This window comes from Gossypium raimondii, chromosome 8, assembly GCF_025698545.1.
Source record: "Gossypium raimondii isolate GPD5lz chromosome 8, ASM2569854v1, whole genome shotgun sequence".
In the NCBI taxonomy this organism is placed as follows: domain Eukaryota; kingdom Viridiplantae; phylum Streptophyta; class Magnoliopsida; order Malvales; family Malvaceae; genus Gossypium; species Gossypium raimondii.
This window is the reverse complement of record NC_068572.1, coordinates 6,335,548-6,361,869: the sequence shown is the minus strand read 5'-3', so window position 1 is coordinate 6,361,869 and position 26,322 is coordinate 6,335,548. Positions and strand designations below refer to the sequence as shown.

Here is a 26,322-nt window from a genome sequence, read left to right as displayed (position 1 = left end):
TTAGTGTAAAGATACACGTGTATATATATAAATACTCTCCTATTTATGAAATGCTGAAATGGGTTTATCTGTATCACTGCACTGAAAAAGGTAATGTTCTGGCTTCGATGATAATGACATAAGAGATCTTGTTTTGATTAAGTTTCACCAACTAATATATAAGGACAAGCTAAGGCTTGTTATCAGCTACAGTTTGGCCCTAAATTACAACTCTCTTTCCAATTTCTTACCTATATAATCTCTCCACCTTTGTTCTTCCTGAAAAAGGTCCTCTCTTTTTCTTAGCCACCTTTAATGGACCCTTACAAACAGTTTGTCAGCCCTGAAGAATGTAGCAGCAGTGAATCAGGGTGGACAAGCTACTTGGCTTCTCCTATGGAAGATGATTTCGAGTGCAGTGAAGAGAATTATAACAGCAATCACAATATCAGAGATGATGTCCATGATGGTGAGGGGAATAGTGATGATTCGATGGTCTCTGATGCCTCTTCAGCCCCAAGTCATCATCAGCATAATAAACAAAAGGATGGTGAAGGTAGTAGTCATGGCAAGTATAATTCTAGCAAGCATTCTTCACGCAGGGAGGCAAAGAGAGAAATGAAAAAGGGTTCTGAAAACAGTGGTAAATCCAAAAAAGGACTCAGTGGTCAAGCCAAGTCTCGCAAGTAGAGTCAGGTTGACGCAGCAAACTGTATTTATTTCTTTCCAAGGTCTCTTCCAAGAATATATATATATGTATGTTCACAATATGTTGCTTCTTTGTTTCAGTACTTAGATAGATTGTTTGCAATGTGTTTATGATTCCAACAACAAATGTTAAATCTTTGATATCAATGCACAAACAATATTACAAAATACTTGCATTCAAGTTTTCAGCTTAGGCATGTCCTAGGTTCGATCCTTAACCCTTATCCGGAAAAAGAAAAGTTTCACTAATGCATTGGAACACTGCATTTTTAAGGGAATCAGAAATAAACATGTTAACAATAGTTTCTATATGTCTATTCATGTGTTTGTATGTGCAAAGCCATGAACACAAAAGGGTATGCTGTGCTGGAAAGAAGATCCATCCAGAGAGACAAAAGACAATTATGAGGACAAAAGAAGACATTTTTAATGACAGGCCATTTATAACTGATCCTACACCACGAAATGCAAGTGCAGGCACAACAGCTAGGCAATAAAGTCAAAAAAGAAAAAGGGAAATAGCAAATATAAAACATGTTCCACAGTTACTGATTGAAAGCCACGCTCAGCAAAAGCCATTTTCTGTTCTAATAAAACAAAGACAAGATGAATGAGCAAAGCACAATGGAAGACAAACAACCAAAAGCAAATTTACACACATGGCCAGAAATTTGGATTTCACCCTAAGAGACACTGGCCTTGGGACTGTACATTCACATTTTGTTTGTCGCCCTTTTATATTAACTGTCTCCTAAGTTTGTATTATAAACGTATCTGCTTTTACTTAAATATAAAACCCTCAAGCCAAGTGCAGCCTTAGGAGGATAATTACATATGACAAAATGAAACTGAAAACACACAGAATGTTCATAGAGACTTTCTTTTTATGTGAAAATATAACTTGCATCTTATTGTTCATATGAGCCACAATTCTTATGAGAAATGAACCTAAAAAGCATTTACTTTTTAGTAATGAAATGATACGGTTAACAAAAAGTCACTAGTTTCTACACTCTTTTGCATTGGATGGTATGGGATGTTCTACCACAATGATAATATAATATGAAAATTTTAAGTTTCAAACATAGTTCTAGAGTTCAAGAATGAGATAATGCAATGTACACCATATGATATTCTGCAGAAGTAATGACCATTTTTGCCTTAACCCATAATGATGCAGGATAAGGCATTTGCACTGGTCAGAATGTGCAATGAATTAACAAAATCAAAGCAGAGTTTATACAAACAACAATAAGTACCTGTCGAAAAGATGTTGATATCTAACAGTACAAGAAAACAAGAAAATTAAAAGGAACAGAAGATTATCAAGCAAAAAGGAAAAAAAGTTGACTTTCTCTTACAGTTCACACTTCACACAGTAATTAACCACAGTGACCCACATTGGGTAAATACTCAAATCCGGAAAAAACATAAAAGCACATTAATCCTAGAACAGGGTATAAATTCGCAGCTCAATTTGAGAAATGAAGTTGAGATAAATTTTGAAAAAGATAATCATAGTTGTAGCTCTGTGTAGCATAGAGTCCAGAGCAGATTTTATTACACTTATTGGGAGTGTTCTGAAGAGTACTGCTAGAATAATATTAATCTTTTAGCTTTTTGGCGATCTTGAACCATTCAGTGTGGAAAGATCCGTCCATGTCAACCCTTTCATAAGTATGGGCACCAAAATAATCTCGTTGAGCTTGAACCAAATTAGCCGGTACTCGTTCCCTCCTATAAGTGTCGAAATAGGCAAGACTGGCTGACATGCCTGGAGTGCTAATACCAGAGTTGATAGCAAGACAAACAACTCTTCTCCAAGCAGATTGCCTGTCAATGATTTCCTTTGCAAATTCTGGGTCGACAAGAAGGTTTGCAAGGTCAGAATTTCTATCATAAGCCTTCTTGATTCTGTCCAGGAAAATAGCGCGGATAATGCAGCCTCCCTTCCATATCCTAGCCAGTTCCCCCAACTTCAAGTCCCAACCCTTCTCGATGCTTTTTGCACGAATGAGATTCATGCCCTGAGCATAACTGCAAATCTTGGATGCATAAAGTGCTTGCCTTACATCATCAATTAATCTTGCCTTGTCCACAACTTGGTCGGTCAAGACATCACCAAATCCTCCTGATTTGAAGACTTTAGCAGCTTCAACTCTTTCCTCTTTCAACCCACTAAGGAACCTTGAATCCAGAGAAGCTGCAATTGTTGGAGCTGCAATGGACAAATCAGCAGCTTGCTGTACAGTCCATTTACCAGTACCCTTCATGCCAGTTTTGTCCAAAACCTTATCAACTAAATAACCATCTGCCTTGTCATCCTTAATTCCAAATATATCAGCAGTGATTTCAATCAAGAAGCTCAAAAGCTCCCCCTTGTTCCATTCTGAGAAAACACTATGTAGTTCTTCATTAGATAATTTCCCAACAGATTTCAGCACGTCATAAGCCTCTGCAATCAGTTGCATATCACCATATTCAATTCCATTGTGAACCATCTTGACAAAATTACCAGATCCACCTTTTCCAATGTAAGTCACACATGGGCCACTATCTGGAACTTGAGCGGCAACTTTAAGAAGAATGTCTTCAATGTATTTGTAAGCTTCAAAGGACCCTCCAGGCATTAAAGAGGGACCATTTCGTGCACCTTCTTCTCCACCTGAAACTCCCATCCCAAGGTATAACAAACCCAGTGCCGACATCTCTTTCTGTCGTCTCTCAGTGTTTTCATACCACTCGTTGCCACCATCGATGATACAATCACCTTTCTCCAAGTATGCAGAGAGAGTCTTAATGGTTTGGTCAACAGGGGCCCCTGCCTTAACAAGCATGATTACCACTCTAGGTTTCTGGATTGACTGAACAAAAGATTCAGGATCATGGAAACCATATACAGGAAGATCTCCCTCCTTTTTAGCTCTTTCAACAGTCTCATCGACTTTAGAGGTAGTTCTGTTATAAACAGAAATGGGAAAGCCTTTCTCAGCAATGTTAAGTGCAAGATTTTGGCCCATAACAGCCAAACCAGCAAGCCCTATCCTTGTAGGTGGAGCCATGTTTCTCCCTGATAAATTTAGACATAATTAGTGAGATGGGAAAAGAAATATCTAAAACACAAAAATAACTTCTAAGAACTTTTTACATATAAACCATCAACAACTAGGTGGAAAACTAGAAGCCCTTTTCATCATTTTAAACCTAATGAACAATTCCAGGTTCATAATACAATCGCCAAATCCTTAACCAACTAAGCTAACTAGGACCTTCTATGAACACTTACATGAAAAGTTTACCACTTTGCTTCACAATTAAAAATCAATTAGATACAAAGTTGAGTGTTTTTATAAAGGAATAATCAATCACATGCCTGAATATGGTTCTGCTGTAGTTACCTTTTAAAGTCAACAGATTCAAAACTACTGATGATAAAATGAAATATAGGTGCTAGCAGTTTTTAGTGAGTCAAAGAATAACCTTAACACACTTCAACAAGAAACAAAATCACTTTCTTACAGCAGATTCAACAAATGAATCAGTTAATCTCTCCTTGGCTGCTAATCAAAGGTATACAATCTAATAACTTCTGCAAAACCACTAAATTATTTCCATTCAAAAGCAGTCAGATCAACAGAATAGAAGGAAAAAGAAGAGACTATTAATCCCTACTAAGATGTCCATGTTTTACAAGCGAATCAACTAACCCTAGTAAAGTAAGAACATAAAACAAAGGAAATGACATTGAGATCATACATAAAACAACCTAATTATAAATCACGGTTAAAAGCAACTTGAAATTTTGAACTCATGCAAATTGCAGGCAGAAACTAAGTAAACTACAACTAAAATAAGAAGGAAAAAAAAGAAAAAAGAAAGAATCAACCAACCAAGAGGACATCTACCAATTGCAGATCAGCTCAACTAACAATAAAAAAAAAAGGAAAACTATCTCATGCAAGAATTGTTCGCCAAAAGTAATCATGCAGATCAAACCAACAGATAAAAAAAGTTTCATACTTTATTGAAATTCAACACAAGCAAAAGAACCCAAACCTTTCGATCTTCTCTGTTTTGATAGAGAAAAAAGACCCAAAAAAAATCCGAGGATGTATCAAAGATCTGATCTTTAAACAAACTAGACAATGGGTATTCAGAATTGGAGCAGATGACTGTATAAAAGAGGGAAAAAAAAAAGGAACTAAAATTCAGAGCCCCAATTGGTCAAATTCGGCCAGTCTCAGCTGGTGGTGGTAGGTGGAACAACCTCAATAGTGACAATTTACCCTTCTTATTTTTGCCAATATCACATGGACCCCGCTTCAAAATTTTAACTTGTGAGTGATAAAATATTTTGTTTAAATGCCTTAAAAAATCTCAAATAATTATCCCCTTCTCTTTTCAAGAAAAATAGATAATGGTGTGGTAAATTGGAATTTTTTATGGAAATACAAGATAAATTGGTAAATTGCTGCTTAGGATCTTATGTTCGGATTGTAGTAGAATTGTTTTTAGAAGTATCTGCCAATATAGAAACAAAGAATAAATTATTAATATTTATTATTATTGCTGTATTTGGTTGAATTTTGTATTTCTTGGACCTTGTAGACATCAAAGTTTGATTCTTTGAATACCATAAGCTGACCTTTGAAATCTAGAAAAAGTTGTATTGGTTCAAAGCAATGGTGTAACCATGATTTCATGTTTCCACTGTAATGAATACACATTGTGATCATTAGAAAGATCAATTGAAACTTTGATTATACATCCATTTTCAATCCCTAAACATTGTCTTTTTCTCCCATGGAAATCATCTTTAGGAAGGAAACTAAGCATTTTAGATGCATTTCTCACTTATACCCAAATAAATGACTTACAATTCTTAGCCAAATCATCAAACATTTTCAATGCCCACGAAAATTTCAAGCTTTAGCTTCCTTGCATATGCTTTCACTAATGCCATGTGATCATTGGCTTGCTTGTCTATTAATTCTTTCTTGATTTGAGAGAGACTGAGTTCTCTTATACCACTCCCATAAGCCCAAAAAAACCGATGAAAGATATTTGATGTGGCAACTAGCAAGGCTAATAGCAAAAATGGACAAAGGTCTGACTTGCTAAGAGTAATGACAAGCACACCAAGATCGAGAAAGGTCTGGCATGGTTATTCCTCTGGATAGAGGAAACAGTTAAGGCAGACGGATTGACTAATCTCAAAGTACCTTGGGTTTCAAGACTAAGAGATCTATCACGTGAAAGATAAGATCAAGGTAAATAAAAAGGTTGCATGCAGATATCTTCCCGAACTCTCATATTTTCCTTATAGTAACCTTTCTCTAAAAATTCCTTTCATTATTCATTTAGGCATTAAAGAAAGATCGAAGTGCCAACTCCATCGCCCCATAGCTCACGTTCCCAGGTTTGCAAATTAGTCCATTCCCCTTTGAAGCCTCGCAACAATCCTAGATTCATTCTAACTCTAAGAAAACACTAACAAGTTCAGTGCTAGAAGTATGCAACAGAATAAGTTAGATTTAGAAGTAAAAAACTCAGGTATAGAGAGAGAGAACGCCAAAGGCATCTAAAAAGCCAGAAAGATTTGGCTTTTACAGCGTTGAAATTGAAGAATTAAATTGAAAAATGAAGTATATTTAATATTTATTCAAACTTAAGCAAAGCTGCTTTCATAACAATATATCTTCCACCTGAATCAAATAGTAGACAATACGCTTGAAAATATGGTAAGCAAAGTATTTCATTATGATGTTTATTGGAACAAAGGAGAGGTAACTTATTTTGTCAATAATGTTCTCCATCAACTTGTTGAAGGGTGACAAAGAAAACTCTGCAACGAGAATGAAGAACCATTACTGAACAAACTAGCATAGAGGTTTGAATTCAAATCCCACCAAACTTGATTTTATTATTTAAAAAGGTCATCGACCTGAATTCGTAAGAAAAGTTGAGCCTCAAAACCAAATGGTCCAAACTGAAAACAAATATTAATATGAAGTAGGAAAGAGCCCAAGACTATATTTAGCCAAGTAATTTGAGGCGATTGATGAGGACTTGCTTTAGGCCTTCACAGCAATCCCTTCCTGTAAAAATTTGAAATCCCACACAGGTTGCTTCTTATAATACAGTTGAACTTTATAAGAGCGAAAAGCGCTTCAATTGCTTGCCGAGCTAAGTAACTCTAGCTTGTGACCCGAGTGGGGGCAGTGAAGTGGCTGGATGATGGTACGGTCCTCTGGGCATGGTCCACGCATGCGTATTCCAGGCTCGCCCGTTCAAAGTTATGAGTCTGAACCTTGAGTCTTGGGCGAAAGCTCGGGCCTCGTGGTTCTTAGAGGTGAGGGCACTGCGTGAGGCTGGTTTAACAGAGCAGCGAAAACCTCCTACTCATAACAGTTGAAGGATAACGGGTCGGTGCTTCTTGGACCCAGATTGCCTTGTAGGCCGAGTTCAATCCGACTGTCACCTTTTTCTTTTTCTTGTCATCAAGAATTCATCTGCACGAAAGAAACGAAGCATTTTTGATGCATTTCTCACTTAAATTCTTAGCCCAAATCAGCAAACATTTACAATACCCTTGAAAATTCCAAGCTTTAGCTTCCTACATTAATGCCATGTGATCATTGGCTTCCTTGTATATTAACTCTAACCTGGTTTCGAGAGACTGAGTAAGTTATATTTTGAAGTATTAAAACTCAGCCAACTATTTACAAAGGCATCCAAAAAGCCAGAAAGATTTGGTTTTTACAGCATCGAAATTGAATTGACATATTCTCCCACAATACGCTTGAAAATGTGGGTTCTTTATGATGTTATTGGAGCAAATGAGATATTACTACTTGCTTTCTCAATAATTTTATCCATCAATTCAAGGGTGACAAAAAAATCTGTAACTAAAATGAAGAACCATTACCCAAGAAACTAGCATGGAGATTGGAATTTCAAACCCAACCCAATTTGATTTCATCATTAAAAAAGTTAATAATCTGAACTCATTGACCCAACTTCAAATCTGGATTATACTAACTCAAAACAACTATTAATTAAGAGCCCAAGACTATATTTAACCAAGTAATTTGAACCGAATTGCTTTCGGCCTGCACAACATTGCCTTCCTTCAAAAATATTGAATTCCCACACCGAGTGCCTCTTATAATTGAACTTTATAAAAGAGATGAGCTAAGCAGCGTTAGCTTAAAACCTAGGTGGGACAACAGAGTAACAGGATGATGGTCCTCGTCCTCCAGGCAGGGTCCGTTCCATGTTCTCTTAGAGGCGAAGGCACTGCGTGAGGCTTGTTTCACAGAGCAGCAAAAACTTCCCGCTCATAACGGACCGGTGCATCTTGGTCCCAGATTGCCTTTGTAGGCTTTGAGTTCACTTTTTCCTTTTTTAGATCCTTGGCTTCTGTTCATAGTGAAAAGAAAGAGTGGTGCTGCAGTAACAATGTGGATTCTTTTTTTTTTTTTCAATTGCATTAATCTTTGATGGGTATCAAGTACAATTGAATTTTGATGTAAGCATGTTTCAGCAAGTATTTTCGATCTTGTCACATTTATTTTGGTTATGTGAATAATGAATATATATCGCAAAATAACAATCAAAACATTGCGTTACGGTCCTACCTAAGAAGTGAAAAATTAAGAAAAAATGGCTAGGAACAGTGCATGGCAAGTAATTAAGCAGAAATCCTGTAGTTTTTCCTCATTATGGTAGTCGAGTCTTTTGAATGATGAACCCACACGGGGTGCCGCTTTTTTCTTTGTGTCATGTCAGTCCTACTCTTCCCCCACGTCATACCACTTATGGCTCCTTTTCTAGTACACCTGGCCTCACATATTTAGTTCTGTCACATGACACACCTTGTTTTACACAATTTCCCTGATCAAGCTTTTTTATGGTCCAGGTTTAGTATGAGTAATTTTTATATGATGAGAGAGGTTTAAATGAAAATGAAATGCTCAAACATGTTATTCCCATGGCCTTAAATTCTCGTACATCATTAAAAGCTAAGGCAGTGGCAGTAGACACAGACTGATACACCTAACAGAAGAACCAAATTCGAAAAATGGTAAATAAAAATAGGATGGTGATTGCCTTGTCTTAATCATCCAAGCAAAATAGATGAAATTTTGGGATTGGAACATGTTTTAGGACTCAGTTGTCAGCTAGAGCATGTTCCAGGTCTGTCAAAGGTGAGTAAGGGCTAGTGAGTTGCACATCAGACAGCATCCTACGTAGTTGAGAGGCTTCCTCTTTCAGCTGAACATTTTCTTCAACAACCTTGTCGTGACTCTCCGACACATGGTTCAACTTATCGATAAGCTGGTGGTTCTCGTTCCTCAACCAAACAACCTGCGACCAGAGCTCGTCAAGGTGCCTTTGTTTGCGCATACGCGACCGGCGCGCTGACTCCCTGTTCGATATCATCCTCCTTTGTTTTCTCTCATTAATCACACATAATTGTTGCTCATCTGCCTCATCAGAGGTTGAGTTGTTGATACATGATGGATGTGGACTAATGATTTCTTGAAGTTGAGGAGGGATATAGAGATTATGCAGGGGATTCGAGAACCGGCTCAACTCGAATGCCGGTACTGAATAGGGGGATGGATTTGAAGGAACTATGTATTGCAGACCTGAAATTTCACTAGGCTGCATGATTTAGAACAAAAATAAGGCACTAAATCTTGGAGGAGAAAATGAAACACCTAATAAGCTCTTGTTGGAGGAGAAGAGGTTCTTATAGACATGGAAAAAAGTTGAGATGGACCCACTCCCACTCTTGCAAATTTAATAGGAACAGTGTGAAGATTACTTAAAAGCTTAGTTCTTTTTTGACTTGAATCAATATCATGCAAACATCATGTATTGATGAGTGCATATCAGACTCAAAAAAACATAATGTTTATGCACATATAGAAAATGGTACTTATACCATGTTTACTAACACATCACATGCATGTATATATATGCATGATTGAACTTTTCCCACATACATAAAAGGAGGAAATGCAATTTGTGTTGTGGATAATCATTTTTCAGATGATTTACATGACAAAGAGAGGGGAGTTTGCATTTGTGGGGAGTACAATTATTTTTGATTTGGGTACAATGTTTTGGCCAAAGAAAGCAAAAGGGGAAGAAATGGGCACTCAACAAAATTAAACCCATTTCCTTTTAAAGTATTAAAAGTCGGAATGTTTTAGAATTCAAGTTTTATTCAAATGCTTTTCATCCAATATAAACTCTTTTGAATACACTTTATTTTACGTTTCTCTATTTTATAGATATTTTTTCATTGCGGATATAACAAATACTATCTTAATTAATTACAATATCTCAACGGCAACAAAAAAAAACCTAAAACCCAAACTAAAACTTTAATGAATCCTACTTAAACCACTTAAGTAGATAAAAAGATTTTCATTTGAAGTGTCAAAACCCATCAAATATCTGTTGGCAACCATAATCAGTGTTTAGATCAAATATATGAAAAACACTGCAGAAAATAGGTTGGCAAACTAATATAAATATATATATATATATATATATAGTGGCTTTCTATATGGTCCAAGATGTTCTATGACATATTTAAAGAGGCAAATAGTTTCTTAATTGCCAAACTTTTCTCTCTTTACAAGACTATGACATATGGTGTTGGTAGCTTTAATGAAAAATCCAAGTGTAAGTTGAGATGTACACAGATATATTTAATTCTCAAGTTGCTTGTAAGATCAAAATCGAAATTTAACTTGATGTTCAATCCTAAATTTTTTAACTTTTTTATATAGGAAAATGTCCTATATAAGGCAACTTGAATTGAGCACATAGAAGGAACCTGTTGAAATTTGGAAGACTTTTGAGTCCATACCTTACCATCTTTATTTTGAAAGGCTAATGCTTTTTTATTGAGACAGATAGTCCAAGTAATTGTGTATATATATATTTACGTGTAATAGTAGTAACAAACGTCCAACAGTCCTTTTGTGAAGCACTTTCCTTTTAACTTTTCTCTTTCGAAATATGTACATACATACACCACTCTTGCCCCAAACAAAACAACAATCACCCAAAAGCAATCAAAAAGAAAAGCTTCACGGTGGAAAATTCTTTCTACTATTAATGTCATCAAATCTTTGATTTTAATTATTCTCGAAAAAGAATTAAATATATTCTTGTTCAACGCATACTTATATCTGATATTGTTGAGGGGGTGATCGGTTTTTTTCGAGCAGCTGACTTGGATCTCTAACAATCAAAAGTATCGTTCCTGTATTAGGGTTTTGTCTCCAACCTTCATGGTGAAGATACATGCCTACAAAGTTCAAGAGAGACGTTAGTATTGAGCCTGTGAATAATAATATAGGTACCTAAACGTGAGAGACAGGACTCGCCACCTCAATTAGAATGAACCACCATCATCAATTTTGTATTTTGTATTTTTTACTGATTTCACACATCAACACATACTTATATTTGATACTTTGAAATCGAATATGGATGGAGAATTGGAGATGTACTTTTTGAGATGTAATTATCCAAAAGCTTCCAAAACCAAAATCCCATGGAAGCAAATGGGAATATGGTGAGGACTGAGGAGGGTTGAGTGGAGCATATGGTCAACAATCTCATTAGACACAGATAGACCCTTCTTTCTTTTCTTGTCTCGCGCCCTTTATTTATCCTTCTCTTTAATTCTCTCTACTAATTTCAGTTTTTTTTTTTTTCTAAATTTCATTTTCAATAATTTTCTCAGTGGAGGGGTTTCACAGTATAAAGTTGCCACAAGTAGTTGAGGACTTTGAAGGAAGTATGTATTTTATGTCGGTTGTACTTGTTTTTCGTAAATTGTACATGTAGTGATATGGTGAATTTTTAGCTTTCCCAATGTAATTGGCACCAATTAGACAAAGACCCTAAGCTCAATTTCCCTTTTTTTTTTTTATCCTAATTGCTTTGTCTTGGAAAAATTAAGAAGAGAAATAAAGTGCTTCTTTTTATTATAATTGTTGAGTGATTAGTCATTTAATTGTAATTCGAGAAAGAATAAGTGTAAGAAATAAAAACAGTTAAGCACAAAGATATGTTTACACAATTCGGTTCATCATTATGTGTTTATGGGATCTTATTCAGTGAGAAATGAACCATAAACTTTCAATATAAATTATGATTCAAACTTAACCAATTCTTAGACTATTTTAGCTTTGCTCCCGTATATTCATGAATACTCTCACTAATAAGTCTTTCCCTCTTTAAAGCTATTGATATAACAATCTAATACATAATAGCGTTGGCACTTAACTTTTGTTCCTCGCAATGAACTAGAGTTGAACACACTCGTCTTTGTCCTCGAACCTTTTATTATATTAACTTTTAAAATATACATCAATAAATACATAACTTTTGAGGTCAAATTAATTATGGAAAAGCTCAAATACAAAAGATGAGATTTAGATGCTCGTAGCTTTCAGATTTTACTTTTTGAAGTGAAATTATCAAAATACTTTTATTTATATTAATTATTTAAAAAATAATTAAATAATTAAATAACTTTATATTTTATGTAATCATTATATTAAATATTTATTTTAAATATAATGTATTGTTATGTCAAATTATTTAAATATTATTTACAAATATCACTATATTAAAATTTTTTAAATTAATTTATTTTTTACTTTTCAGCATCATATCTAAAATAAATATTTTAACTTTCCATTTTTTTTACATAATGTCTAGAACTACCCAAAGCCCCTCCCCAACCCAAAAATAAAAAGATAATATACTTCAACACACTCGAACACCCACATCCTCCTGTATTGGCAACAATATTCATGCCAATCAAACTAATACTTAATTAGCTTAAAAATGCTTTTTAAATTCAGAAGTGATGTTCAAAACTTGGTTTTTGAAATTTAAAATATTGTTCCCAATGCAAAATTTGAGATTGAAATGTTTTTTTAATTTTAACTTTTGCCTTTTGAAATTATTAAAATATTTCTATTTAATTATTTAAAAGGTATTTAATTTTTTATTAGATTATTTGAATATCATATGTATTATTATATTATATTATTTAAATATATTTTACAAATATCATTACTTATATTTGTTGAGAGATTTGGAATATTCGTTATACCGTCATTTTTGAAAGAAAATAAAAGGATCCAATTTAGATTTGGGAAGAAGCTTTCAAACGATACTCGGATTTCTTCACAACAACCCCTCCTCCTTGAGTCGAGCCATCTATAACATGGACTCCTATCCTGAAAGTACTTTAAAGATTAATTGCGATATAACCTTTTTCTCTTCAACCTCAACAATTGGTATTGTTACCCTTATTCGAGACAATCAAGAACGTATAGCTAATGGAGCCAACACGCTAATTCACTCGTCTTCTATATTAACAGCTGAAGCCTCTGCTTCAATGGCAACATACCACTTGTGATTATGAGAGCAAACCTTGTATCAATGCGATACCTAATGTTTGCAATGTTTCATTTAAGTTTACCTTTCGGAATAAGAATTTAACTTACGATTGAATTGTTGAATAAACTTCATATGAAATTTATCTACTTTTTTACGGTTACTTTTAACATTATTAGACATTCAAAATTAACAAAAACACGACATTTTTCATTAAAAGCATTTAATTAACTGCAAGGGTAATGTAAAAGAAAGGGGAAAAGGGCATGTTGGGAAGAATAGCCATGCCAAGTGAGGGACATTTCCCTGAAAAAAAGATTTGGGTCATGCACGGATGGGTACCTGATTTAACCGGTCCAAAAACTTTCACTTTGAGGACAATAATGATTTCTCAAAGGATTAGGCAGACAAATTTATATGAATAAAAATAAAATTGAAAAACAGGCAGGCAGGCGCATGATAGTCTGAATTGTGGGTCCTTTGTTAACCAACGCGCGTGGCTGCCTAGTGCACCTCCCTACTACCCTATTGCTCAGCCTGTCAACTCATCACTCATGCAAATGAAACCCCTTATTTCTTAAATTCAATTTTATTTTATTCCAAGGGGATATTCATTTATGCACCCCATTAAGGCAACCTATGTCACATTTTTGTGAATCCAATCTCCATTTTTAAATATGATATGTTTTTGGAAATTTTTTTGTTTTCTAATTTGTTGCTATATTATAGATATTTAGTTTTAAAGTTAACCAATCGTGTTAAATATATTTTGTTATAAAAAGTTTATCTTAGTCAAAATTAAATTATAAATTTTAAAGTTCAAAAAGTATATAATTTACAATTTTAAAAGAATTAAATTACATTTTTTTCGTCTTTAAGGATGTTAAAGTGTATTTTTACCATTAAATTAATTTATAATTTTAAAATTTTCAAGAGGCTATATTGATAATTTGTAATTTTGGGGGAAGGGTAGGCGTCGTCCTATTTATATCTTGTGAGTTCAATTTACATACATGTGGCCTTGGAAGTTAAGATGCCTACTAATCCAAGATCTCGAAGCCCAAATCAATGGCACCGCACACTTGACACAAACATGACATTTTTCATTTACACATCACTCGTATTCGTTCTTCAGATATGATGAAACATACCTACAACAACAAGATAACACTAAGCTAAATTCCAAAGAATCTGGAACCAATATAAGGGTGATATGTCAAAAACAACCTCTTAAAGGCTTATCGAAACCAAGAATAGAGCTATCTAATCCTTTCTTGACATTCACACGCTGACCATATCAACCTTCAGGGTAAACGGTTAGAAATCACCACAAGATTCACAACCCTTTAATTTGTATCAACAGTTTTATAATTGTACAAAAAATCATATTTGACGTATGTGTACTTGAAATTTTATTTTCAATACATGCTTTCTTTTTTATCAAAGGGAAAAGAAAGTGGTTGTCTAAATTTGAACACGAGACTTGATATTTATAAGGACTTACATAATACAAGTAGCTATTTATCACTACGTTAATGACTAGTTAAATCAATATATGTTTGATTCCCGATACTTATTTTAGTCATAATTAAATGAATTAATTAAATAATTTAAATTTAAAGATACTAGATTTCTAGAAATTGATTGACAAAAATAAGATTCCAATCATCACCCAACACCTTCATCATTTTTATTCCTTTTGCACCACTTTTTGAAGTGAGTGTTGTTTTCAAGTTGATGTATTATTTAAGAATTATGGAGAATATTTTATACATAGTCGCGCCATTAATGAACAATAATATAATACATTATCATTAAACAGAACAAAAAATAGTGACGAACTTACAAATAAATACTAATAACTTTATTTAAATATAATAAAATAATAATTACTCATAAATAAATACTAAGATTGTAAATCCAAGACCCTAAATCATAAATCCAAGAATTATTGATATTTATTTCTAATAGTTATTATTAATAAGTATTTATTTACGTTTAAATAAAAGTATCGGTGTTTATTTGTAAGTCTTCTACAATTTTTTATTTTATTTAATGATAATTTGTCATGTTATTATTCAATAATTATACATGAGACTGCGCATCAAATATTATTCCTTAAAATAAAATAAAATGAAAATTTGAAAACCAATCAAGTACAAAACACAAATTTGGTCTGTGAATGGATGTGCATATCTAATCCTTTAGATGCACTGTAAAATGATGTTGTTGGCAAGGATAATTACGAACATTGAAAGGATTTGCCTTTATGAACCATAGCGACTATGGATAATACTTTAATTCTATAAAAATTATATTTTAAAACTTACGTAAACAATTTTATGTTAAAATCAAATCATTACGAAACATTATGTATGCAATACAACAAAAAATAATTTAAAATAATAATTAAAACACGAAATAAAAATATATATAAACATTATACATATACACATACACATACATGTCAAAATATGCACACATAAAAAATTCATATAATTTATAAACATTGAAGGTTGAATTTGTTATTATACCAATCAAAAGTGAGATAAATTGATGGAAAAAGTGCACGTTGTGATTAATTGTCATTAGTTGCTCACTTTTGAAATTAATAGGGACTAAATTGCATCGTTTTCTTTCTGAGAAAGGTTCATTTGCTCAATATCAAAATTAAAAGGGACTAAGAGGTTCTTTTACCAATTTTTTTCTCTAATTCCTTTCCTTCTCTCCTTTAATTAACGAAAAATCAAGAGTAAAATGCGATTTATTAATGGGAGTATAGACTAATTTGTAAAAGGTTTAAATATGTGGTTAAGCATAATCACTAAAGTTGGAAAAAGTGGAGCCTATAATTGCAATTGAACCAATAAAGGATGAGGTGATGATTTGGAGATACACCAAAATGTTTAGTTAGTGCTCATGGCTAAAATTAGCCGTTGATTTGCACCAAAATATGCCTTGAATGATCATGAGCCGTTGGATTAAGGTGATTGGTTTTAAAGTCATAAACACGTGTAACTATATCAGCTAAGCACATCAACAGTATATCATTTATCCTAATTTTATTAGTTTTTATAGATTTCATTAATTTTCTATATTTATAATGATTTTTTTCTCCCGTTCGAGTGGAGTCGGAAGAAAAGGGGCAAGGAAATATCTTAACCTCTCAAAAATGGTAAATTTATCAATTAGTTTTTTTTTTCCAAAATTTATGATACTACAAATTAATAATATGATAAAATTACGGGTAAACTATCAAAATAATCACTTTTGTTTAACTCAGATTATATTTTAGTCATTTATATTTGAAATGTTACGTTTTAGTCACTTACGTTATTATGTTGTAACATTTTAGTCACTGAGTCGTTAATTGTCATTAACGGTGTAACGGAAAGCTGACGTGGCACATTAAATTATCATTTTAAATGAAAATTTTAGGTTAAATTATACATCGGCCCCTATATTTTTTCATTTTGAGCAATTTATTTTTTTCTTTATTTTCCATTCTCTTATGCTTCTCCCTCTGTTTTCCTCTTTTCTTTATTTCTTTTAATGTAGTTTTTCTATGTTTTTCATTTGTTAAAATTAGTCCACAAGCTCGCCTCACTCAAAAAAATTAAATTGTTCAAAAAAATAAAAAAAAATATAGGGATTAGTTTTAACCAATGGAAAACATAGAAAAATCACGTTAAAAGGAATGGAGAATGGAGGAAAACAGAAGAGATGGAAAATAAAGAAAAAAAATAAATTACTCAAAACAAAAAAAAATATGGGGGCTAATTGTATAATTAACCTAAAATTTTTGTTTGAAATGATGATTTAACGTGCCAAGTCAGCTTTCTGTTACACCGTTAGCAACAATTAACGGCTCAGTGACTAAAATGTTACAACTTGATAACGTAAGTAACTAAAATGTAACATTTCAAACATAAATGACTAAAATATAATCTGAGATAAACAAAAGTGACTATTTTAATAATTTACCCTAAAATTACATTTTAACCCTACAAATTTCCCACGTTAAATATTTGGTTGTGATGAGTTAATTTTTTGTGAACATCACGTTTAATATATGTATGCTTACAAATTCTCAATACGCTCATTACCTAATTATGTAGTGAATAATTTAATAAATTTGTTGAATATTTTTCCGTATATCCCTTTAGATGGGTTAATTCTATGTATTTATACAATACAATCATTATTTATAGATGTGATATGTTAGGTAGGTTCGCACCATGTATAGACAAACTCATATTACGCGTACTCATCTAGGGCTCCCTTATATGCAAACTCATACAAAATACGTATCAAGACTCGATGGACTAACAAGTTAATGATTTGATAATAGTTAATATCATAACAAAGTTTTAATGGTAAGAAAAAATCTGTAAATTGTCTGCTTAATTAATTGGTTGATGTTGCGAATTTGATTAAGACATGAGCAGCAAGCACGCAGATGAGTTAATTTACATGTGCTTACGTATTTGTATTAAGTTGTTAATTTGTCCACTTAAATTTGTGGATAATAAAGTTGTTTAATTAACCATAGTTCTTTAATGATTTTTGCTTTTTAAAATAAATAATAAGTCAAGGCCAAGATACCATATTCAAATTTCATTCCATCTTTTTTTTAATCAGTTTTTCAGGTTTAATATAATATTTGGTATTTGAATTTGACATTTTTTTAATTTGGTACCTAATTTTTTTGTTTAATTTGGTATTTGTCAAACGTTTTACAAATTACTTCAATATACTAACAATGTTATTTTTTTATGAAGTGGTAAAATAATCAATATATGACCGACGTCCAATGATGATATGATATTTTTTTTGTATTTTATATGTTCAATTACTTTTAGTTTTAATTAATTATTTTATTAATTGGAAATAATGATTTTCTTTTAATTTGAGATTTTAATTTCTTTTCTTATTTAATATTAATTGTTAAGTATAGATCAATATCTATTTTTTAACATAAATTTCCTTTAATATTGACAATATTTTTGTAGCATAACAAAAAAATTAACATCGTTTGTGTTTTGCATAATTTATATAATATTTAATAAATTTACGTACCAAGTGAACCTAAAAAGAAAAGCTTAGGTATCAAATTAAAAAGTGTCAAATTCAGTACCAAATATTATATTAAGCTTTATATATATATATTATTTTGTTGCTATTATTTTATTATTTCATTTTATTTTCATAAAAAATTCAAATTATTTTAATATATATATATATATATATATTTATATATTAAACTTAAGTAAAGAAAACACGGTGCCCATCTAAGAATTACTGTATATTAAAATATAATAAATTTTTATTTACTAATTTTGAGGAAACATGAAAAACCTTAGAGTTTACGAAAAGGTTCAGTTGGCTCTTCTTAAAGGCTCAAATTTAAACAAAATAATTTATAAAATATATTTTATGAAAATTTAAATTTAAGATATTTTATTTTTAAAAATAGTAAACAAAGTATTTTGTGTAATATATATTTAAAAAGTATAGAAAAGAATGAATTTGTTAAATTCCTAAAATTCCTAAAATTTCAAAATAATTACTAAATAGATGTGGTCATGGGTCAGGCTAGGCTGAGCCTCAACATAATTTTAGGCTTGACCCGACCTGAAAAATGGATCTACAATTTTATTCAAACTCGACTCAAATAAAAATGCTAGCCCGGCTAATTCGTATTAAATTTTTTTATATTATTATTTTTATATAAAAATAAATTTTAAAATATAATACATCAAATATATTAAAAATATTAAAATAAATTTTTCCCAATAAATTGAAAATAAATTAAAAAAAGTATTTAATATTTATGCTTAAATAACACTAATATAGGTGCAACTTAGCAAGTAAATGCCTCTAAAATAATAGCAAAATGAACAATAAAACAAAAGTTATACAATATTCAAACAAGAACAATAAAATAGTAGCAATGTAACAGTGAAACATCACAAAATAGTGACAAAACAGCACCAAAACAATGGAAAGAACAATAGTTTTTTTTTTTGTAAATTCGGGCCTAACCTAAGGCCAAAAAAGCTTACTCGAGGCCCAGTCTGTTTAGAAAACGAGCCTCATTTTTTTCCTAAACTCATTTTTCAAGCCTATATTTTTGTCCAAACCCTCCCACTTTTCAGACTGACCTTCGAATCGAGTAACCCAACCCATGATCAGATTTATTACTAAATAAATATTCAACAAATCTATAGATTTAATAAATAATTATAAATATTATATTTGTATATTGTATCACTTAATTTACATTACTTTTTGAAATTTAAATTGTTAAATATTATTCGAAGAAAATCAATTAGAAATTTAATTCAATTATTTAAAACTGGAAAAGAAAATTAGTGTTTAGAGTTTTGTAAACCATCTCCACTAACAATATTTCATGGTAGAAAAGTATATTGATAATTTGTGTTTCATCATTTAACTTGGCCAAGTTATCAATTAATGCAATGATGTGAATTGCCTAAGTCATACATGAATATATCATCACTACAAATGAAATCAACTTACTTTTTTCCAACCACAAATTTGGATTTTACTCCTTAATGTGCACCTACATGTAGCACCAAGTCATTTTTGTTTTATTATATATTTTATTATTATTTATTCCTGTTTTTGGCCATCAAATCTAATGTTATTTACTTTTTTAATCATTCTGATTAATAATTTTAAAATTTAATCAAATTTTTGGACCAAAAATATATTGGATTATTAAAATTTTTAATGTCACTAATATGGTTCTCCTTGTGGTAGTTTATTGGTATTTTATAAAAAATAAAAAAAAATTACATTAATAATGAAGTGCACATAAACTGCCGCACGACCTGCAATGCTAGCACCATTAAAATTTTAATAGTTCAAATAGTTTTAAAAAAAGAATTAGGGTCAAAGTGACAAAATAGTAAACGTTAGAAGCTAAATTTGTCATTATTCTTAAATACAATAGCAATTGCAAATATAAATAATACATATTTGAATGTTTATAACCATAACCAATCATATATTTGAACCTAGAACAGAATAAATTTGGATAACTTTAGCCTTGTCATTAAGGGCATGTCCGGATATCACATAATAATTGGATGAAAGTGTAATTACTAAGGAAGTATTGTAATTACAATAAACTTTAATTTCCTGATGTGCTTGGCTGACAGTATGCAATTACATTGTAACTCCTTTTTTTTTTTGGTAGCATAAATTGTAACTACACAATTACATAATTTTAAATTCCAAAATGAATATTAATTATTATAAAAAATTATTAATAATACTTGGAAAATTTTCTAAACAAGTACAAACCATAAAATCAAATCATCATATATAATATATTAGTCCAAGAAACTTTCAACAATACGATCACTAATAAACTCATTATTGCATGTATAAACTCAACTTTAATCTAGCATTTTTTCACCCAAATCGTAAGTGTGTCATAATCTAGCATATATAACTGTTTAACTAAAATAAGTTATTTTATTACTATTTAAGAAATAAAATTAACTAAAATAATAAAAGTAAAAAGTAAAATTAATATAAAAGTACCATTAAAATCATTATACTAAGAGCCAGATTGTATTTTGTCCTCTATACTAAAAAAATAGACAAATTAGTTCATGTATGTTAAATCAAAGAACAAATTGGTTCCTACAGTTAAAAATTTCATCAATTTGTACTATTAAAAACTACTATGGTTGATGAAATAACAAAATAGTGACACGTAACGTGCCATGCGTACCTCATGCCGAAGTAAATGGACCAATTTTTAACAGTAGACATAAATGCAATTTTTAACAGAATAATCGATTTTCTCTTTAATTTAACGTTTAAGGTTTAATTTACTCATTTTCTAAGTAAAAAGAACAAAATACAAACTAATTTTTAATATAAGAACCTTGTGATATTTTTCCATAAAAGTAACACCCGAACACCCGAACACATTGTTAAGTCACCTAGCATTTATATTTTCATAAAAAATGTAAAATTGATCTCCAAGGATTCGTCCCTCTTAGCGTATAATATAATAATTGTAGTTTGAATTCAAGAAATTGTGCACCCATGGCTAAGGTAAAGCGAGCTTTTTCTTTACTCGTCTTTTTTATTTAACCTTTTAGGCGTTTTACGATAAATTTGGAGAAAAGGAAAGTCGAAGTTGGAATGGATTCCCTTATCTTTCGATTAAAATATATATATAAAGAGACATACAAACAAACAACCATTCAATTGTAAAATAGCAATGTCACCTTTCATTTCTTTTCCTTTGTGATAACATTCATTTGAAAGCCGAAAATGTTGAACCTTCCTTGGACTGGATCGCAATTTTTACAATCAATCAATTAATTAGTGTCTCTCCAAAGTTAATTACCTACCTTTTTTACTAAATATGTAATCGAGATTCGCTAACGATGGTTTAAGAGAGTTCTTCTAGACAGAATTTGGTTTGATGGTAAATTTGATAATAACGTGTAGAACTGATCTCTAAATAAGTTTTGAAGGTATAATAATTGAAATTATTAGAGTGTAGGTGGCAATAAAAGTTAGTCTTCAGTGGCCATTCTTGTCAATTACATCTAAATTCGAATTCATAGGGGTCGATAAAAAATAAAAACAAAATGGAAAAGCAATGGTCCTCAATGGCCCTATATATTGAGGCAAAAAAGTGTAGAACAAAAGTTGGACTAATTCTGGGGCAGGCAAAAATAGGTGGCTAGCAAGGGCATGTTCAAACCACAAAGAAACAACCAATGCTTAAACATATCTACAAATATGCACTAGTGTCATGGTAACAAAGCCAAAAACCCATAGCACTCCTCCAGCACCAGCACCAGGTGCCAGCATTTTGCTTGCAAATAATCTTTATTTTTTCTATTCTTCATTTCAAACCCCAAAATGATTGAAGAAATAATTCTCAAGTCTCCACCTTGAAAAATACATACATATAGCCCCAAATCAGATAGGGAACTTGATACATATCTTGAACCAAAGGACCAAAGATTCTAAGGGAGAATGAGTGCTTTTCTTTTGATTCTCTTCTTGAGGACACCATGAGATCCTCCATGGCAGCTAGCTAGGGGACTCTAATTCCATTATTGATTTATCTCCTTTTCTGTTCCTTTGCATGTTTTGCTTTTGTTTGCTAGTCATGTATATATTGATAGTAACAATTGCTTAATTAACAACTCAATTATAAAGAAAAATGGGGAAAAGTTGAGTGGATTAAATCAACATGACTTGCTTTGACCATGATGAGAAATTCTTAGTTTCTTGGCTATTTTATACCACCCTTTGCTTTTTCTTTTGTATTTAGATTATTTGAAGCAAAACACTTTATTGGAAAAGATTACAATTTGATGAGTGGCAGTCCTTTTAGTGGTCGTCCAACTTTGAGGGGGAGTTAAAAAAAATATTGCAGGACGGAATCGACAAACAACAAAAGTTTTTGATAACAGTAGTTCGGACAGTCAAAAAAGTAAAACTATAGTCGCCATGTGAAGACAAATGACTTGTTTTCAGTGCTGCTTGAGGGAGAATAAATCATTAAATCATTTTGCTAACCTTTGCAACTGTACGGTGATAACATTCAACAAGCTTAGAACCCATCTGCCACTACCCTTGGTTAATTTCCATCATTTTGCTCAAAATCTTCACTCTTTTTAACTACACTTTCACTTTATTTCAATGCTTAATTAAGTCTAGCATTTTCGAGCAATCAATTTTACATGCCGAATGCAATGTCAGTTGCAACTCACTTTATAATCGAGTTATATTAGTTTACCAAAATCTTAATTTATTTCTTTTAATTCTTAATAGTCATTTAATGAATTGGATTACGTTGAATGTTAAATTAATCATGAAGTCTTTTTGAAGACTTAATGTCTAATTGTACTTCAAAGAAATCTAGTTTCTATAAAAGCCTATTCCTTGAATATCTCAGCATATTTTATTCCTTATTGAGAGTATGGGGGAGTTACTGGTGATGGAGGGAGTTTCTTTGTTTCATTAGCTTACTTGATTATAATTATGGTTAGCTTATTATTAATGTAAAATTCAAACTTGGCATTGATGATTAAGTTTTTGGAATTAAGTTTTTGTGCTGTATAAGTTTTGTTCAACAAATTGCCAAAGAGGGGATTATTGAAAAATATGGAAAGATTGAAGAAGTGCTCATGGGAGTGCTCATTTCATATTTGAGTTATTGGTAATTTATTAAACAGATATTTGGGTTGTGTTGATATTATGGAATGCATCTGGCCCATCAATGAAATCATATCATTTGAAGAAACTTATATTGAGGATTGGATCATACTTATCAAACCCCTTGGATAGGATTGGAACGTTGTCATCTAGCTGCCAAGAGTCCTTGTTTACATTGTTTGATATTATTATATTGTATCTAATTTATTTAGATGCTATTTATTAGGGATTGTGAAGGATCTTCTTTATATTAGCAAGTCTTGAAATATTTTATATAATTGAGGGACTTGTATATGTTATTGTACCTAGGATTGAGAGCACTTAATTTGTTTAAGTGAAAAACATTATTTGTGAGAGTGCATTTGTTTTACATGCTAAGTTCACAAGGGTGAATTTAATGATGAGGGTTCTAATCTTCAAAGGTACAAAAGTGAGGAAATTGTCACTAGGGTATGATAGATTTAGAGTCACTTATTGTAAGGTTTGAAGATAACGGATACTTCTCACTAAGTTAGGCTTCATAGACGTAAGAAAATCGAACTGCGTAAACAAACTTTGTATCCCTTATGTTGTTTTTGTTTATCGCAGTGATTGAAGAAGTGTCTCCCTCAACCATTTCTTCCAAACACTTTGTTTATGTCCTAGCAATTGTTCAGGCCAACACTTATTAAGCACAATTCAAAGAAAGATAGGTATGCATTGATTGAATTGTAAGATAATAACGACTATTTAAAGAAGGCTATTTAGTGTACAAAAGTGATCTTAGATTGATGTATAAAAGTAAGGTTACTATTTAGTGTGTGAATTGAACTCAAATCACATTTTGTATTACAAATTGATAGTGAATTACTCCCTAAATAAGATCACGTAACGTAAAAAGTTTCTTTTTAATATGTAAATAATTTTATGTCCATCTCTATTTTTGCTCATCCAATTATTCCCCTGTTGCAATTGAAAGGCAATTATGTCAAGGTCCAAAAATATTATATATATATATTAGAGGTGTTCATGCCCACCAACGGCCCGCCCAAATATAGGAGGGTTTAGGTAAAATATAGGCCGAAATATGGGTTTGAGCAAAAAACGAGGCCCGATTAAAAACGGGCAGGCCTCGGCACCACTTTTTGGCCCGGCTGGTCTCTCCGCCTGGCCCGGCCGAATAATAAATATTTTTTTATTTTTTAATTTTAAAATACTTTTAAAATACTTTTTTAAATTTTTTAATTTTAAAATTTTTAAAATACTTTTTTAATTTTTTAATTTTAAAATATTTTTAAAATACTTTTTTAATTTTAAAATAAATTTTTGGTATTTATTTAAAAAGGGTCGGGCGGGCCCGGCTTATGAATTTTTCCCGAGCCGGCATGGGCAAAATTAAGGCCCATATTTCAGGGTATAGAAATTTTTCTGGCCTGCCCGCCCATGAACACCTCTAATATATATATATATATATATATATATATATATATATATATGAACTTTGCTTGAGCTCCAACATTTAAGATTAGAGTTTCACTCGATTTGGTTCGCTTTTAATAGATTATATTATATTATTTTATATACTTTGAAATTTATATCATATAAAATTTATATCTTGAATAATATATACAACATTATAATATGTTAAGTTATTTATGTTTAAAATTTTGGTAAACTATCAAAATAGTCATTTTGTTTACATTATATTACATTTTAGTCATTTATGTTTAAAATGTTACATTTTAGTCATCGAGTTGTTAATTATCGTTAATGTAGTAACAGTAAGTCGACGTGGCACTTTAAATTATCATTTCAAACAAAAATTTAGGTTAAATTATACAATTGGTCCCCATATTTTGAGCAATATAATTTTTTCTTTTATGTTTTTTAACTTTTTTTCTTTAGTTTTCATTCTCTTCTGCTTCTCCCATTGTTTTCCTCATTTCTCCATCTCTTTTAACTTAATTTTCTTTATGTTTTCATTTGTTAAAACTAGTCCCTATATTTTTTATTTTTTGAACAATTGAATTTGCCCTTAGTGTTTTTTTAATAATAATAATAGTGGACTGAATTTATTGAGAAAAGAGATTGGAAACAAAATCTTAAAAGACCGAAAAGAAAATAACATTCAATAATGAAGAAGAATTGTAGAGAAATGAATCGACCATGCCGATCATCAAGGTTGGTCCATACATCGACGATCGATCGCAAGACGATTCAAGGTCGATGATTTACACATCTTCTACCCGTAAAGCCTCCTCTTGCCTAAGCATCCCTTCGATGCCATTGCATGTGTAGTTTGATTACCATTTCTGACGATGAATGCAAATTGACAAGAAATGAAGCTTTTCGAGAGTCCCTTCACATTCCAAGTAAACGAATTTATCTTCGACAAATCAATTTCGTGCGAGTTTAGCTTCAAATAACTGATAATTAAAAGGGTAGAAGGAGTTGGAATGTATTTTTCCATGTGAAAACAAAAATTGAAAACGGCATAGTTTTGGGTGTTAATAGACCCACTTACCATATCTGCAAGAACAGGAAAACTACCATCAGCAACCTCTTTCAGTTAATAATTTTTTCGATAGTTAAGTTTTTGGAATTAAGTTTTTGTGCTGTATAAGTTTTGTTCAACAAATTGCCAAAGAGGGGATTATTGAAAAATATGGAAAGATTGAAGAAGTGCTCATGGGAGTGCTCATTTCATATTTGAGTTATTGGTAATTTATTAAACAGATATTTGGGTTGTGTTGATATTATGGAATGCATCTGGCCCATCAATGAAATCATATCATTTGAAGAAACTTATATTGAGGATTGGATCATACTTATCAAACCCCTTGGATAGGATTGGAACGTTGTCATCTAGCTGCCAAGAGTCCTTGTTTACATTGTTTGATATTATTATATTGTATCTAATTTATTTAGATGCTATTTATTAGGGATTGTGAAGGATCTTCTTTATATTAGCAAGTCTTGAAATATTTT

General features: G+C 31.5%; 3 protein-coding genes across 3 annotated transcripts; 1 reads left to right on the top strand and 2 right to left on the bottom strand.

Moving 5' to 3' along the window:
• The first annotated feature begins 210 nt into the window (after positions 1–210).
• LOC105793537 (hypothetical protein) lies at positions 211–855 on the top strand. The gene has a single exon (XM_012622435.2). It carries the CDS (start codon positions 295–297, stop codon positions 667–669), a length of 375 nt encoding a protein of 124 aa, XP_012477889.1. The 5' UTR covers positions 211–294; the 3' UTR covers positions 670–855.
• A 1,154-nt stretch (positions 856–2,009) lies between these two features.
• On the bottom strand, positions 2,010–4,946 carry LOC105790552 (6-phosphogluconate dehydrogenase, decarboxylating 2). Its single transcript, XM_012618207.2, has 2 exons — positions 4,744–4,946; positions 2,010–3,757 (listed from the first exon to the last, which is right to left on the bottom strand). The coding sequence occupies exon 2, from the start codon at positions 3,747–3,749 to the stop codon at positions 2,292–2,294; it is 1,458 nt and encodes a 485-aa protein (XP_012473661.1). The 5' UTR covers positions 3,750–3,757; positions 4,744–4,946; the 3' UTR covers positions 2,010–2,291.
• A 3,703-nt stretch (positions 4,947–8,649) lies between these two features.
• On the bottom strand, positions 8,650–9,430 carry LOC105793536 (basic leucine zipper 43). The gene has a single exon (XM_012622434.2). The coding sequence runs from the start codon at positions 9,361–9,363 to the stop codon at positions 8,860–8,862; it is 504 nt and encodes a 167-aa protein (XP_012477888.1). The 5' UTR covers positions 9,364–9,430; the 3' UTR covers positions 8,650–8,859.
• Between the last annotated feature and the right edge of the window lie 16,892 nt (positions 9,431–26,322).